The 16,027-nt window shown below is 39.1% G+C and overlaps 1 protein-coding gene across 1 annotated transcript in view; it reads right to left on the bottom strand.

Annotated features, from left to right (window-relative positions):
• Positions 1–1,495: 1,495 nt before the first annotated feature.
• Positions 1,496–16,027, bottom strand: part of LOC106872073 (cysteine-rich motor neuron 1 protein) — a 92,458-nt gene continuing 77,926 nt past the window's right edge. Inside the window, exons 9-14 of the mRNA XM_052968507.1 lie at positions 14,127–14,381; positions 12,835–13,071; positions 10,074–10,289; positions 8,372–8,587; positions 7,907–8,041; positions 1,496–6,039 (exon numbers count right to left, since the gene is read on the bottom strand). Coding sequence (XP_052824467.1) covers positions 5,918–6,039; positions 7,907–8,041; positions 8,372–8,587; positions 10,074–10,289; positions 12,835–13,071; positions 14,127–14,381 — 1,181 coding nt within the window. The 3' untranslated portion in view covers positions 1,496–5,917. The remainder of the gene's footprint in view (positions 6,040–7,906; positions 8,042–8,371; positions 8,588–10,073; positions 10,290–12,834; positions 13,072–14,126; positions 14,382–16,027) is intronic.

Below are 16,027 nucleotides of genomic sequence, written 5' to 3' on the forward strand. Positions count from 1 at the left end.
AACTTTTTGGTTTTTCTCACTTTTCATTAATCAGAAGACAAAAGCCATTCCTATAATTTGTTTTTCCTTATGGCATTGGGCAAGTTTAAAATGTTTTAAACTTATCTTAATTTTATCAAATATAACAATTTTGTCTGCTCCTTTTTCGGTCCTTTCAGGTTCCACCACTCAGAAGAGCTTGGTGGTCCTTTTCTATTAGAAACATTGACGAAGGTAATGTATTATCAGCAACATCAGGAGAGCCAACTGGATTATGAATGTCTTCTCTTTATTAAAAACAAATTCTATTTCCCAGTGAATCTCCTTTGAGTTCTGCATCATTTGTGTATCTGTTGTTTATTCCATGTCCATATTATTGACTTCCTACCAACTTGATTTCTTACATTGTCAGCAAGGCCACTGTTCATTATAAATAAAAGTATGTTGTTATCTTTTTTTTTACTAATTTAAAAGGTTTGCTACATATTTTTTTTTTGGTAGCTCTTCAACAGATTCAGAACTAAAAATCAGATCTTTAGTAAACCCACAAGAATAACCTAGTCTAAAGGCATAGTTTAACCTTCTTTGCCATCTTTATCTGTAAATAAGGAGAAAGCACAAAATCTCTGTGCCTGTTGGAAATACATGGCATGTTATATACCTCTGCCAATTTATTGTATCTTAAAAGCATGAAACTATTTGTAGCTCTTTTGTAACTGTGAATATTAAATGATATACAAATATTCTATAATTATAATCAGGGGTCAGCTAATTGCTTTATCACACACCAAATTTAGAAATAGGAGTTAAAATGCCTTTTCTGCTACTATAAAGATCTCCCAGACAATAACACACTTTTTTTATGTAGGCAAAAAGAAAAAAGTAACGAATCCACAAAACTCAGATTAGCTACATATGCGTTTCGGGATTAAAGTAAAGTTATATTTACTTACTTATTTCCCATCTTCAGTGCAGCATTTTAAAATATAAATCTGAGAGTGTTAGGATTAAATATGCATGCGATCAAGCGTCATCGCACAACTGATATTCAACCAACACTTTCAAAAATATACAACCGAACGTGAACACGTACTCATCCTTAATACTCATGTGTGCGTTATGAGCACTCCTGCAGAAACTGCAGTTTCCAATCAGGGAGTAAATTATATTTCAAGAATAATAATAAAGAGAAGTAAAACTAATTAAGTAATCAATTAATTAATAATTAATAATTTTACCAAGTAGTTTGGTACGTTAAAATAACCTTTTTTAGGTAAACTTATGCAAAATATTCTATAATTATAATCAGGAGTCAGCTAATTGGTTTACCACAAACCGAATTTAGAAATAGGAGTTAAAATGCCTTTTCTGCTACTACAAAGATCTCCCAGACAATAACACACTTTTTTATACACACACACTTAAAACTCTTCCCCAGCACAGAAAAGTTCTTCATAGAAAACACAAGAAAAAGTTCTAAGCATAACATACAATTCTGAAGAAAACAAGAACCCAATATCTTTAAATAATGTTTATTAACGAAATCATTTATAATAATAATAATTATAATAATAGTAATGATATATATACACATACATATATATAAATTTATATATACATATATATACATATACATACATATATATATATATATATATATATATATATATATATATAATACACTCAGTTTTTATATATACTTTATATATACACGCATATCTTTAGCTTTCATTTGTTCAGGATCCTTAATTATTAACCCCTCGTTTGGTTGTTTTCATATGTTTTACTGTGAGAGTGAGGGTGGGTGGAGGAGTGCCGGAGGAGGGGAGAGACAGAGGAGGTAAGAGACAGTGGAAGGAGGAATTTGGATGGGTAGGTTGGGAGGATCCACAGTGTTTTCATTCATAAAGTGTTGAAGGTAACATTGAATCGTGGGGTGGGGGGTAAGGAGGGGGGCAGATGATAATATAGAGCTCTCTTTAAGGGACATTGTTCAAATATGGGAAGATGTTGGGGGTGGGGTACAGGGGTAGGTAAAGATTTGTGTTTGTAAGATTTTAAATGATGTGAGGTGATGGTCTCCAAATAGGTTGACCTTCTCAGTACAGAATACATACACACACATATATAAGCACACACACATATATGTGTGTGTGTGTTTATATATATATATATACACATATATATAAAAGCTTGATTTTGCTGCCCCCGCTTTTCCATGTTAACATGGAAGGATGGTAGGATTAACGAAGCCGTTTGTTTAACAGACAGAGGCTCTTCCTGTCACCTGTTCTATTTTAGTCCCTTCTTACAACACACATGGACACACAGTATTTACTTTAAAACCAGGATATATATATATATCATCATCATCATCATCGTCGTTTAACGTCCGCTTTCCATGCTAGCATGGGTTGGACGATTTGACTGAGGACTGGTGAACCAGATGGCTACACCAGGCTCCAATCTGATCTGGCAGAGTTTCTACAGCTGGATGCCCTTCCTAACGCTAACCACTCCGAGAGTGTAGGGGGTGCTTTTACGTACCACCAGCACGAAGGCCAGTCAGGAGGTACTGGCAACGGCCACGCTCAAAATGGTGTATTTTACGTGCCACCTGCACAGGAGCCAGTCTAGCGGCACCGGCACAATCTCGCTTGAATGTCTTTACACGTGCCAGGAAGGCGATGCTGGGTACAGGTGCCATCACGATTTCGCTTTCGCTTGCCCCAACAGGTCTTCACAAGCCGAGTTTCGTGTCCTGCATAGGAGGCAGTCCAGCGGCACTGGCAACGATATATATATAGTTGCAAAGGAGTGGAAAATGGACATTGAAGGAGGGATCTATGGGAAGGCTAGAAAGAAGACGAGTGAGTATTCTCTACTGAATCTGTAATGTTAATGGACATAAAAGATGAAGCATAAATGAGCCGAGAGAAAAAAAAATATACGTATAAAATAAACTGGAATCAGACGGGGTGTGCAAGAGAGAAGACTGCACCATAATGGAGATGAAAGTCGGGTAAAAAAAGGGCCAAGGGATACAAGTGAAAAGAACCTGTCGAAGAAAGGAAGACTACAGAAAAGATGAAGACATGATGGAAGATGATTTAAGGAAGGTGAATTGCACAAAGGCGATGACTTAAAGAGTGCAACATGTGGCAAGATGCTTTAGTAAAGAAAATCTATCCAACCCACACAAGCTTAAAAGAAATTGATGTAAAGTGATGATAATATATGTGTGTGTGTGTGTGTGTTGAAGGTGTGTATGCAATACAAGAGACATGCAACACCACTTGACCTTTGGTAGACATGTACATATTTAATTTTCACTCTTTGGAGTGAATGAGAACATGCTGTTGTTATTAATTCTATAGAAAGATTTATATGCAGTTTTAAATGTCAGGTGTATGTCTGTGAGTGCATTATACACCCACCCACAGATATACACACAGGATATATGTATATATAGACACATACAAACATATATATATGCACACACCTATATGTTTCTATACATAATTATATTCAATTATAGTTTTAAAGATGAGAATTCACTGCACAAGTCTTGTTTCTGAGATATTTTGAAGGACATGAAAGAGACAGGAAACTCAGAGAAGCAGCAGCAACACGGTCAGGCCTCAGCTACAGAAAGAATAACTATACTCTACTGCATGGAGTCAGTACTTTTCCTATTGTTTCAGCATCAAAATGCATATAAATGAGGCATGACTACATAGATTTATACACACACACATGGATGTATATGCGTGTGTATATATATATATATATATATATATATACAAAGGGCTCAGAGCGAGAGATCTGAGAGTCTTGACTCTCAAGATAGTTAATCAGTAACTGAGAGTCCCAGTAACAATGTGTGCGCGTGTGTGTGTGTGTGTGTGTGTGTGTGTATGCATACATTATACACACACACACACATACATACATATGCACAAACACATCGATATGTGTGTGTGTGTATGATAGACTTTCACTCTTTCCATCTCTCAGATTATACTCATAGGACATTGGTCAATCCAAGGGTTTGGTGGATGACACATGCCAGGAATGCTGTATGATGTGTTTGAACCTAGAATCAAATAGCTGCGAAGCAAACATCATAACAACATGTCTAAGGCCCGCATCACCTCTAAATCATGTATTGAGTGTCACCTCTATAGCCTGTACAAGTACATCATCGATATCTATTATATAGAGTGTGTTATGTATATATAAAGTAGACCTTGTAGAATGTGTCAATGTCAATAACGGAACAAAAACATTCAGCTTTGGGTTTCATGTTTTATGGCAAAACCAAGTTCTTCAAAAGTGGAAAATTTGAAATCAATTGATTTCATATATTTACACATCTGCATACATACAAAGATAGATATATATACACATATATACATTTATGTTTGACAGTTCACTATGTAGAAAAATTGTTTAATTTAGCAAGTGACCACATATTTATCTCAGAGCTTGCTGGTTGTGATGGTGGAGGTTTTGCCCTATAAAGAAAGGCATTGCAGCCACTGCGACGCCACTTTGTTACAGATTTGTAAGGCCACATTATATAATGTGTCCTTTCCTTTTTTTTTAAAGATGGCTGGGTAAAACTTTGAGGGAAAATTTGGCTGCTACTTCCAGTAGAGGCTCCCTCGTTGTAAGAAATGATAGAGGTGCTCTGTAAGAAATGACAAATTCCAACCATAAGATGGTTAAAAAAAAAAAAAAAAAAAAATTCTCCAAGAAGCTGTGAATTTAACAATATCTGAACAAGCTCAGTCATCTGTCAGGATCAGTAGAATTCCACAGAGAGGAACTGGGAAATGCCATTCCCTATCTTGAAGTAGAAGTCTTCTTAATAGAAGCACTGGCAACAGCAGATGATGTGTGCTGCTAAAAGATTTACCGAAACCAAAAGTTGATGACTGCTACAGGAAATGAGAAAAACCTGCTAAGAAATGTCCAGTTTTATATATATATACATATACACATACATACAGAGTTTTCACCTTTATTTACAGTATGTGTATGTGTATATATATATATATATATATATATACACACACACACAAGTCGATGTGAAAATGTTGACTGTTAACAAAGTTATATATTTTTCAGTTTCTCAAATTTCTTTTCAATTCCATTTTTTTTTTATTGTTTATAATAAATTTTTTTTTACATGTATTGCTTATATTTCATTTCTTTTTGTTAAGTGTTGTTGTTGTTGCTTAGCTCCAGGCCAGCCCTGATTGATCAGAGCTCTGATCAAAGGTAATCCAAACACGGCCATCCTGTCTTTTTTTTTGTACACCAGGAACTACATTGTTACATGAAAACGTCTTTGTTTAAGACAGCAGTGCGGGATTCGAGGGAGATATGACTGTTACATCTAGCAAGTCCACTCACCCTCTTGTGGAGAATCACGAGAATTCTTTTCTGTAGACATAAAAAACAAAAAAACATTGGCAACTGTGCACATGCATGCGTGTGTGTGTGTGTGTGTGTGTCTGTATGTGTGTGTGTGTGTGTCTGTGCACATGTGCACTTTCTGGTTGGCTTGGAATCAGTGGAGAACAGGGAGCAGGATGGCATGTTGTGTAGCAATTTGAGGGTCTGGGCCCTTCAACTTATCTGTCCTACATGGACCATTCCTGCTGTAAAGTGGGTTCCGAAACTTCCGTACTTGGATAAACATCAGGGTAGAAACGGTAGGAATGAAAGGTGAACTGGAGTTTCTTCTTGGTTTGGTCCCCCGATGATGAACAGAAAACAACAACAACAACAACAACAACAACAACAACAACAAAACACACACAGACACACGTGTGTGTATATATGTGGGTCTATACACATACACACACACACACACAAACACATATAAAAATCCTGCTCTCTCTCTCTCTCCCCACACACCCACAATCTGTTATTTTGGTTTACGGCAATGTTTCTTGAGTAAAAACACGCAGATCATTGACCCAATAATAATGGCTGTCAGTGGAACGACGACAGTGATGATGATGATGTTGTTGTTGTTGGAGGTTTCATCTGAAAGAGACAATGAGAATGGCTGTTACTGGAACGATGAGAGTGATGAGGGTGTTGATGTTGTTGTTGTTGTTGTTGCTGTTGGAACTGGCGGAAGATTTATCTGAAAATATTCAAATAAAAACACGCACGTGATTAATTGAAAGAAGACAAAGTAAATCAATGCAACGATTTCTTAACGAGGCATCAATTGAATCTGAGTTTGTGGAAAGGCACTGCATGTAGAGTGGAGTATCTTGCTGAAGGTTGTAACTTAGAGAGCTTTTCCAGTTTGCAACAACTGGGAGAGGTTACACACAGAAGTTACATGCAGTGGAGATTACATGCAGTGGAGATTATATGCAGTAGAGGTTACATGCAGTGGAGATTATATGCAGTGGAGATTATATGCAGTAGAGGTTACATGCAGTGGAGATTACATGGAATGGAGATTACATGCAGTGGAGGTTACATGCAGTGGAGATTACATGGAATGGAGATTACATGCAGTGGAGGTTACATGCAGTGGAGATTATAAACACTGGAGATTACAGAGAGTGGAAATTACATGCAGTGGAGATTATATGCAGTGGAGATTACATGCAGTGGAGATTATATGTAGTGGAGGTTACATGCAGTGGAGATTACATGGAATGGAGATTACATGCAGTGGAGATTACATGGAATGGAGATTACATGCAGTGGAGATTACATGCAGTGGAGGTTACATGCAGTGGAGATTACAGAGAGTGGAAATTACATGCAGTGGAGATTACAGAGAGTGGAAATTACATGCAGTGGAGATTATAAGCATTGAAGATTATATGCAGTGGAGATTATAAGCATTAGAGGTGATATGCAGTGGAGATTATAAGCATTGGAGATTAAATGCAGTGGAAATCATATGCAGTGGAAATCATATGCAGTGGAGATTACACAGAGTTGGGGTTGAATACGATGGAGGTTACATGCAGTGGAGGTTGAACACAGAAACGCTGAATAAAAATTGTTTGAAATTGCAGTTTTAAATGTTTTCACTTCAATCAAATTATTAGTAGTCAAGTCATAGAAATCAGGATGAACATCAGAGCTTCCCACTTCCATCCCTTAAAATATCAGACTTCATTCTGTTTCAGAAACTCTCAGATCTACCTTTCTAAGTCATTCATCTCCAGAGCTTCAGCCCTTACATGACAGTTCTCTATCATATTTATTTCTCTGGAGATTCATTTAAACATGTCAAGCTAAGGAAGATCGCAGCCATCCATCCATACAGGTATCCATCCATACATCCTTTATGGCCATTCTCCCCCCCCCCACTTCCTTCCCCAGCTGAGAGGGCTTTGTCTTGCAGGTGCTAGTGCTGCATAAAATACACTTGTGCTGGTGCCACGTAAGATGCACTTGTGCCAGTGCCACATAAAAGCGCCCAGTACAATCTGTAAAGTGGTTGGAATTTGGAAGGGCATCCAGCTGCAGAAACCATGCCAAAACAGACAACTGGAGCCTGGAAAGCTCTCCGACCTGACCACCTCCTGGCAAACTGTCCAAACCATGCCAACATGGAAAATGGACATTAAACGATGATGATGATGATGATGATGATATCATCACCATTTAATGTCTGTTTTCCATGTTGGCATGGGCTGGAAGGTATGGTAGGAGCTGGAAAGCCTGACATGTTAGATGATGGTGATGGCGATGATGACAATGTTGATGGTAGTTGTTCCAGAGACCAGTTTGAGAAATATTGTTGTTTTCTTTAGGCCATCAGAGACATCCCAAAATGGGTGAAACGTTGAGTTTTAGTCTGAAACTCTTCTCTGCCCCACCCTCAATGTTCATTGCTACCAAGTAAAGCGAGAAGGAGAATCGATAATGTACATACCTGCAGTAATTCCGGTGGCATATGATGTTGGTTTTTTATTGACCTTTTCTTTGATGACTTCTGGAGGACCAACTGTGGTCAGTACAATGGGTATTTCCTTGGATACGATTGACTTGGCTGTTTTAGTTTCATTATCTGGCAAAGAAGAAACAAAGAAGTCAGTCCGGTGTGTGTGTGTGTGTGTGTGTGTGTGCTGATGTCCGTATGTCTTCATGTTGACACAACTCATGTCAAGATGTCGCTATTCCTTGTGATTATGGTATGGTTTATGTCCTACAGAAAGAAAATTCTGATTGCTTGGTGGTTCATGTTAAATCACTGAATAAAAGGGATAGGTTTTGAACCTGAAATGACGTGGTTGCATGGGAAACTTCTTAAACCTCACAGCCATTTTAAAAATGACAACGATGACCACCCCCACCACCACTACCACAAATCCCTAAAATGAAAAGGATTTTTACTTACCCAGACAGACTGCACAACACTGTCCTTTACGGAAAGATGCCTGTTGACATTTCATGGGTGGACAATTCTGTGAGAAACAGTTGATACGTCCGTTTCGACACATACAGCTTTGGCAGGGACTCACACGCCATACTTCACCATGTTTGAATGATGTCTCGCCTCTACAATACTTCAAGTGAGGCTTACTGACCGATGCCGGTTTGTCTGGGTATTGATCTGGTGAAGAAATAGACACAGAGTCAAGGACCTATGCAATAAATAAGTAACATCATGCACACACACACACACACACTTTCTCAAGCCCTGGGACTCCTTAGTCTGGTTCCCCAGTTTCTATGGCCGATATGTGACTGAGATCACAACAATCCCTCTGGATGACAAGATGCTCTACTATAGGGTTCAAGACCAACAATTTTTGAGGGGAGGGGAAAAGTCAATTACACTGACTCCATTATGTGACTGGTATTTTATTTCATTGACCCTAAAGGCATGAAAGGCCAAGTTGAGCTTGGCAGGATTTGAACCTAGAACGTAGAGAGCTGCAAGAAATGCTGCTTAGCATTTTGTCTTTGTTTGTAAGTATGTGTGTAAAAAGCACCCAGTTCACTCTGTAAAGTGGTTGGCATTAGGAAGGGCATCCAGCTGTAGAAACCAAGTTAAAACAGACAACTGGGACATGGTGCAGCTCTCCAGCCTTACCAGCTCCTGTCAAACTGTCCAACCCATGCCAGCATGGAAAATGGACATTAAATGACGCTGCTGCTGATGTATGTAACAAGTAAAAGCATAGAGGTATTGGGCATTACATTTAGTCGTCCCACTGAAGCAATGCTCCTTTCCAGCCAGTTTTTGCATCAGTATTGGCTAATTATTTACATTATTTACATTTGACGGATATTTGTCCTCATCTTGTTTGTTGTTAACACAATGTTTCGGCTGATATACCCTCCAGCCTTCATCAGGTGTCTGGGGGAAATTTCAAACCTGGGTTCTCATTCCTAAGGTATATTGTTGTTCTTCTTATTACTATTACTATTATTATTATTCATGTCACTGCCTGGAATCGAAGTCGGAATCTTGGGGTTAGTAGCCCGCGCTCTTAACCTCTATGCCATATGCCCGTGGGCAATTATGGAGTGAATTTTAGGGCTTATAAATCTAATATTTTCCAATCCTTCTTTACTCATAATAATAATAACATTGAAGAAATAGCTTAGGAATGAGAACCCAGGTTCTAAATTTCCCCAAGACACCTGATGAAGGCTGGAGGGTATATCAGCCAAAATATTGTGTTAACAACAAACATGATGAGGACAAATATCCGTCAAATGTAAATAATACAAATAATGTAAATAATGCAAATAATGTACATAATTCCTCATCTCTTAAATATAGAACAACATTTCGTCTATCTTTACGTTCTGAGTTTGAATTCCATGGAGATTAACTTTGTCTTTCATCGCATTCGGGTTGATAAAACAAATAGCAATTGTGTACTGGTTCTTATTTATTGATTCCAATAGAAAAAAAGCAGGCAAATCTCTCTAAAGAACATATTAGTCAATGTAGTCCTGGATACACAATGTCTTGACAAAATGATAGTTGGAAAATCTCTTTTGATTAATCTACATCGAACAGGCCTGATTGAGGGTCAAACCACAACTGCAAAGTTAATATGAATTGATGAAAGAATTGAACTTACTTGGACAAAGTGGACAACACTGATCCGATTGTTGTATTGGATAATGACATAACTGTGGTGGACACTTCTCTGTTGTACACAATATGATACCATAATGACATATGCAGCTGGTGCACTTGCCCAACTGCCACACCTCACCTTCAACATAATCGTTACCGTTGTTACCATGACATGTCCGCTGTTGAGTGGAGCCCTTAATTAGGAGAGTGTCAGTACCTGCAGGTAAATACAGAAAACAAGGATTTAATAAATTGATGTTGAAGGGAGTCAGAGAATGTTTGAGGAAAGAAAGACATGGGTATTTAATATACTGATGTTAAAGTGAGTTAAGGCCTCCAAGAAAATACAGACAGTAATGTTCTGCTTCAGATTGGAATCATTTTTTTTGTCCCTGACCCAGGAAAGATGACAGGTAGAACTAAATTTGGCAACATTTGAATTCAGAGCACAGACAGTCATGAAAACACCACAAGGTATTCCCAAGCAAACATTCTAACAATTCTGCCATTTATGGTATATTGCGTAAAAGACTGACGACTAAATGGAGGAAGTTGGTTGTGGTGAAGGTAGAAAACGAAGGAAGAATTGGTAAGAAATAGCGATATCAGGTCTAAGAATGTTGGAGCCTTGCAAATCTATTATCAGGAAAAACAAAGTTAACACAGCAGCGAGAAAGATAGTGTTAGGTAACACGGAACAGCCATTATGATGACGATGATGATGATGATGAAGATGGTGGTGGTGATGATGATGATGATGTTGAAGATGAAAATTTGTGAAATAGCAAACATACACAGCTTTTTCAAAAGTTCTCTATCAAAATACTACGGTTTAATTGTTGTCTGTGTTTTGAGTTACAACAGAAAGACTTTGTTGTAGTTGATAGTCTGGCATGCGGTTTGTTGAAATTAGACTAACATGTGTGTACGTGTGTGTGTGTGTGTATGTGTGTGTGTGTGTGTGAGAAAGAGAGAGAGAGAGAGAGCGAGAGAGAGAGAGAGATATGGAAAAGTTTGCTAGAATAGTTTTTGCATCTGACACAACTAGTTTGACATTGTCTCAATTCCTACAATGGAAGTGTTGTGTCTGAGAGACTGTTGGCTGCTCTGCCGGGTAAATGGTAAATAATAATGAGCAAGATTACGCAGCGCACACACTACAATCATATATACACTGATAAAGTATGCCTAGATACATATAGTACAAACATATACACTACACACACCTTTATATCTCTCATCATCATCCGCATTTAACATCCATTTTCCATGCTGATATGGGTTGGACAGTTTAACCAGAGATGGCCAGCTGGAGGGCTGCACCAGGTTCCAGTCTAATTTGGCTTGGTGTCTACAGCTGGATGCTCTTCCTAACACCAACCACATTACAGAGTGGCACTGGGTGCTTTTAATGTGCCACCAGCACAAGCGCTTTCGCATGGCACCAGCATGCGTGCTTTTTGCATGGCATTGGTACAAGACTCTTGGAAGCCAGTTCTCTTCACCAGGAGGAGTGACTTCAACACTTCTGCTGTGGAGGATGGGACTTCTTCAATACAGCAAGGCACCAGATAATCTGGTTCTTTGTCATCTCATCTGAAAGGTTCAACATCCTGATGTCGTCCTTCAGTACTTCATCCCATATCTTTCTGGGTCTCCCTCTTCCACGAGTTCCATCCATTTTGAGAGATTGGTACTTCTTTATGGAGCTGTCGGCATCATATGACCAAACCAGCACAGTCTTCTCTCTGGCACACAGCATACAATTCCCTTTATGCTTAACTTCTCTTCCAAAACACTAGCACTCTGTCAAACATGTACACTCACATTACACATCCGGCAGAGCATACTAACCTCATTCCTTTCTAACCTTTGCATGTCCTCTGCATTCAGGGCCCACATCTCACCACCCTGTAGAATTGCTGTCTCTATAAATGCATCATACAATCTTCCTTTTGTTTGGAGATAGAAACTTTTGGTTGCCCATAGAGATAAAAGCTCTCTGTATATATATATATATATATATATATATATATATATATATATATATAAATGCACCCTTTTAAAGCCTAACCAGGCTCATGGGCCCAGTTTCCCGGTTTCAATGGTATATGTGTTCCCCAGTAGGACGGGACGCTAGTCCATCGCAGTGTTACTCATTTTTGCCAGCTGAATGGACTGGAGTAACGTGAAATGAAGTGTTTTGCTCAAGAACACAATGCGTCGCCCGGTCCAGGAATTGAAACCACAATCTTACGATCATAGTGCTGACACCCTAACCACTAAGCCACGCACCTCCACATATATATATATTTACATTCCACGAAGAATGTAAATAATGAACATAATTCCTCATCTCTTAAATATAGAACTGTATTGCCCGTATAATAGTATAATACAGAATGTTGTGTGTGAGTTTTACCTGAGAATGTACCTTAAGAATGTAAAAATATAAAACAAAGCCATGTAGGCCTACAGGCCGACTTACGACCATTCAGGCGGAACCAATTGTGGTTGTAAGTCAACGACGACTTGTACTGACGGGCTTCTTTCAGTTTCCGTCTACCAAATCAACTCACAAGGCTTTGGTTGAGCTGAGGCTATAGTAGAAGACGTTTGTCCATGCAGTAGGACTGAACCTAGAACCATGTGGTTGGGAAGCAAACTTCTTACCACACAGCCATGCCTACATATCACAACACACACAGTCATAGCATAACCATAAATCTCTGGGCTTTGCCTTTTTTAAAGGTGTTACTTACCTGCGCATGATGGGCAGCAGTCCCCAGGTCGGAATATCGGGTTGTGACACTTTGGAATGTTACAGGTAATTAATGAGCAAAGTTCTTGTCCCTCCCTACAGTAGCACTCACGGCAACCATCATACCACATGTCGCCATCTTTGTAATGTCTTCCATTGGACATGCAGCTGCTTGGTAACCATAGCGATGATGATGTTGGGGTCTGAAGGGTTGACGACTTTCTGTTATATAACTCATCTGAAAGAACAAATAAAAATTCCTTGAAATATTCATGTTGTTAAGGTTTGACTGATTGGGGGGGGGGGAGGATAACATTAAATATTCTTTTCTTTTATCTTTTATTTTACTTGTTTCAGTCATTTGACTGTGGCCATGCTGGAGCACCATTTTTTAGTCGAGTAACTCGTCCCCAGGACTTATTCTTTGTAAGCCTAGTACTTATTCTATCGGTCTCCTTTTGCCGAACCACTAAGTTACGACAACAGATGGTTATAAACAACAACATGCCTCAGATTCACAGAGTCAGTATTTATTTTCTATTTCCAGTGCTTGGAAGTGAAGTGTGTAGAGTGTGGACGTTGCATGTGCCTGGCGAGTGGCATCTGTGGGACCTGATTTTTGGAAAGAGGGATAAAATTGCAAGGAGCAAGGCCTGGGGAATGTTGTGTTTGGACAAAAATTGCTGCACAAGCTGTGCTGACTGGACAGGTGCATTGTTGTGGTGGAATTGCCACTCACTGGTTGCATGTGATCACGCTCTACACACTTCCAAGCACTTTTATAAACAATGGAAGGGAGCAAGAGTGTTAGAATCTAGTGTACCTGTGCGACACGGTTCAGGATCGATCTGTGCCAAGCAGTTTCACTCTGAGTACTTTAGCTCAGTTACCATAGCAACAGTCTTGATACTTTTTGATCAGACCTCATAAACACACAAACATATACACATGCGCACACATTACAAAGATAATATTTTTTTCTTTATTACCCACACGAGGCTAAGCATAGAGGTGATAAACAAGGACAGACAAAGGGATTAAGTCAGTCAGATCGACCCCAGTGTGTAACTGGTACTTATTTAATTGACCCTGAAAGAATGAAAGGCAAAGTCGACCTCGGCAGAATTTGAACTCAGAATGCAACGGCAGACGAAATGCTGCTAAGCATTTCACCCGGCATGCTAACGATTCTGCCACACTGCCTTAAATATTACAAGGATATAATATTAAATGTGTTGACAACATATTCTTAGCAACAACATATCTCAAGACAGTATTTAACTTTCCACTTACCTACACACATACATAACTTGCAGCCCCTGCGGTTGGTTATAAAGCCGAAAGGACAACGCTTGGTGCAATGTATGTATGGACATGTGTGACATTTGCAACGAAGACAACCGTTTCTGGTGCGCTTGTAGCCGAACTTACAGCGGCGCTTACATGAAGTGATGGCAGGACATTTAGAGGGAGCTGCGGCACATTTACAGGTCTGGCGGTTCTTTTCATCCACTTCGTAACCATATTTACAGGAAATGGAACAATTGTCTGAGAATGAACAGAGATATTAATTAAATATAATAATTATAATATAGATGATATGGTAACAAGATAACGAGGACTAAAATATATGAAATGAATGAAAGGATGACAGATGGGGAAGGGCAATAAGGGAAATCAGTTTCTTTGTAAGATATTACAATAGGTTTAATTGAACTAGTATTACTGGTACTTCTGACTCCAGCACTGATAAATGATTTGAATCAGAAAACAAAAGAACAAGATGCAATTCTATATGGTGCGATGGGTCACCGCTTTATATTTTTAATTTTGTGCATTGTTTGTTTTTGATTTTGTTGACTACACAGTATAGTAGGGTCAGTTGGGCACTATCTGTGAGAAAAACAGCACCATGACACAATTCACTTTGCCAGAAATTTGGAAACAACATGCTGTATTGCTTGCTTTACATTTCTAATATGAACAGATGGTGAACACAGAACAACCGTTGGCTTGCTGTGTCCCCAAAACATGTACTGAGAGTGATAAAAATCAAACATCCAGTCAACATCATAGCATTTGGAGTGATCACTAGTGATGGTGACGTTATGCTTCCATTCACCTTCCCACAAGGCCTCAGACTCAACACAGAGGCCTACATCAACTGCCTGGAGGAGTTAGTGCTGTCCTGAGTTGAGAGGCTGGCTGCTGGAAGATCCTATGTCTGACAACAGGATTCTGCACCATGCCACACAAGCAGGAGAACCCAGTTATGGCTGTTAGACAATTTCTGCGACCACATCATCCCTAACATCTGGCTATATACGACATGATCTGTGTCCTTATATGTTCAGCAACATTCGTCCTAAACCAAAACTGCCATGTTACGTTGGCAAATAATCTTTACTCAGGATAGTCTTCCATTGCACCATTCCTGCCAAATTATCATCTTAATAAAGTAGAAGACCTTAAAATTATAGGAAGCTTACGGAACACATACCTGTGACCTTACCTCTGACATAAGTTACTGGTGAGGAATGGTAATAACCAGGAGTTAAAACTGGACCTTACAGACTTTGCTTGTCAGGAATTTATTGGCAAAGAACCAAAGAACCACCAGGTTTTTGTTTTTAATGATTCATATTTTTCTCTCTTTTGATTCTATTCGTGATTTAAGTATAAGTGTTATTGATTTTGATCCTTGGGTCGCCCTCCTAGAAAAGGTGCATAGCCAAGGGGTCAAGGTGTTGCATTCAGGGTTGTAGGATTGTGGTTTTGATTCACAGATCAGGCAAAACATTTGTTTCTCTTTGTTTAATCCTATTCAGCTGTAAATGAGCAAACCCTGTATTGGAATCACATCCTGTTCAGGGAAGAGGACGTTGTGATCTCAGCCCTTTATATGCCATGGAAACCAAGTAAGTAACTGTGAGGGGTCAAAGACAGTAACGTCCAGAGGTTGATGATAATGATGATGTTCCTGCTGCTGCTGATGAAGTTGAAGATGACGATGATGGTGGTGCTGATGATGCTGATGTTGACGATGGTGGTGCTGATGATGCTGATGATGTTGATGATGAAGTTGAAGTTGATGATGACGATGATGGTGGTGCTGATGATGCTGATGTTGACGATGGTGGTGCTGATGATGCTGATGATGTTGATGATGAAGTTGAAGTTGATGATGACGATGA

This window comes from Octopus bimaculoides, chromosome 6 (genome assembly GCF_001194135.2).
Source record: "Octopus bimaculoides isolate UCB-OBI-ISO-001 chromosome 6, ASM119413v2, whole genome shotgun sequence".
NCBI classification, from domain to species: domain Eukaryota; kingdom Metazoa; phylum Mollusca; class Cephalopoda; order Octopoda; family Octopodidae; genus Octopus; species Octopus bimaculoides.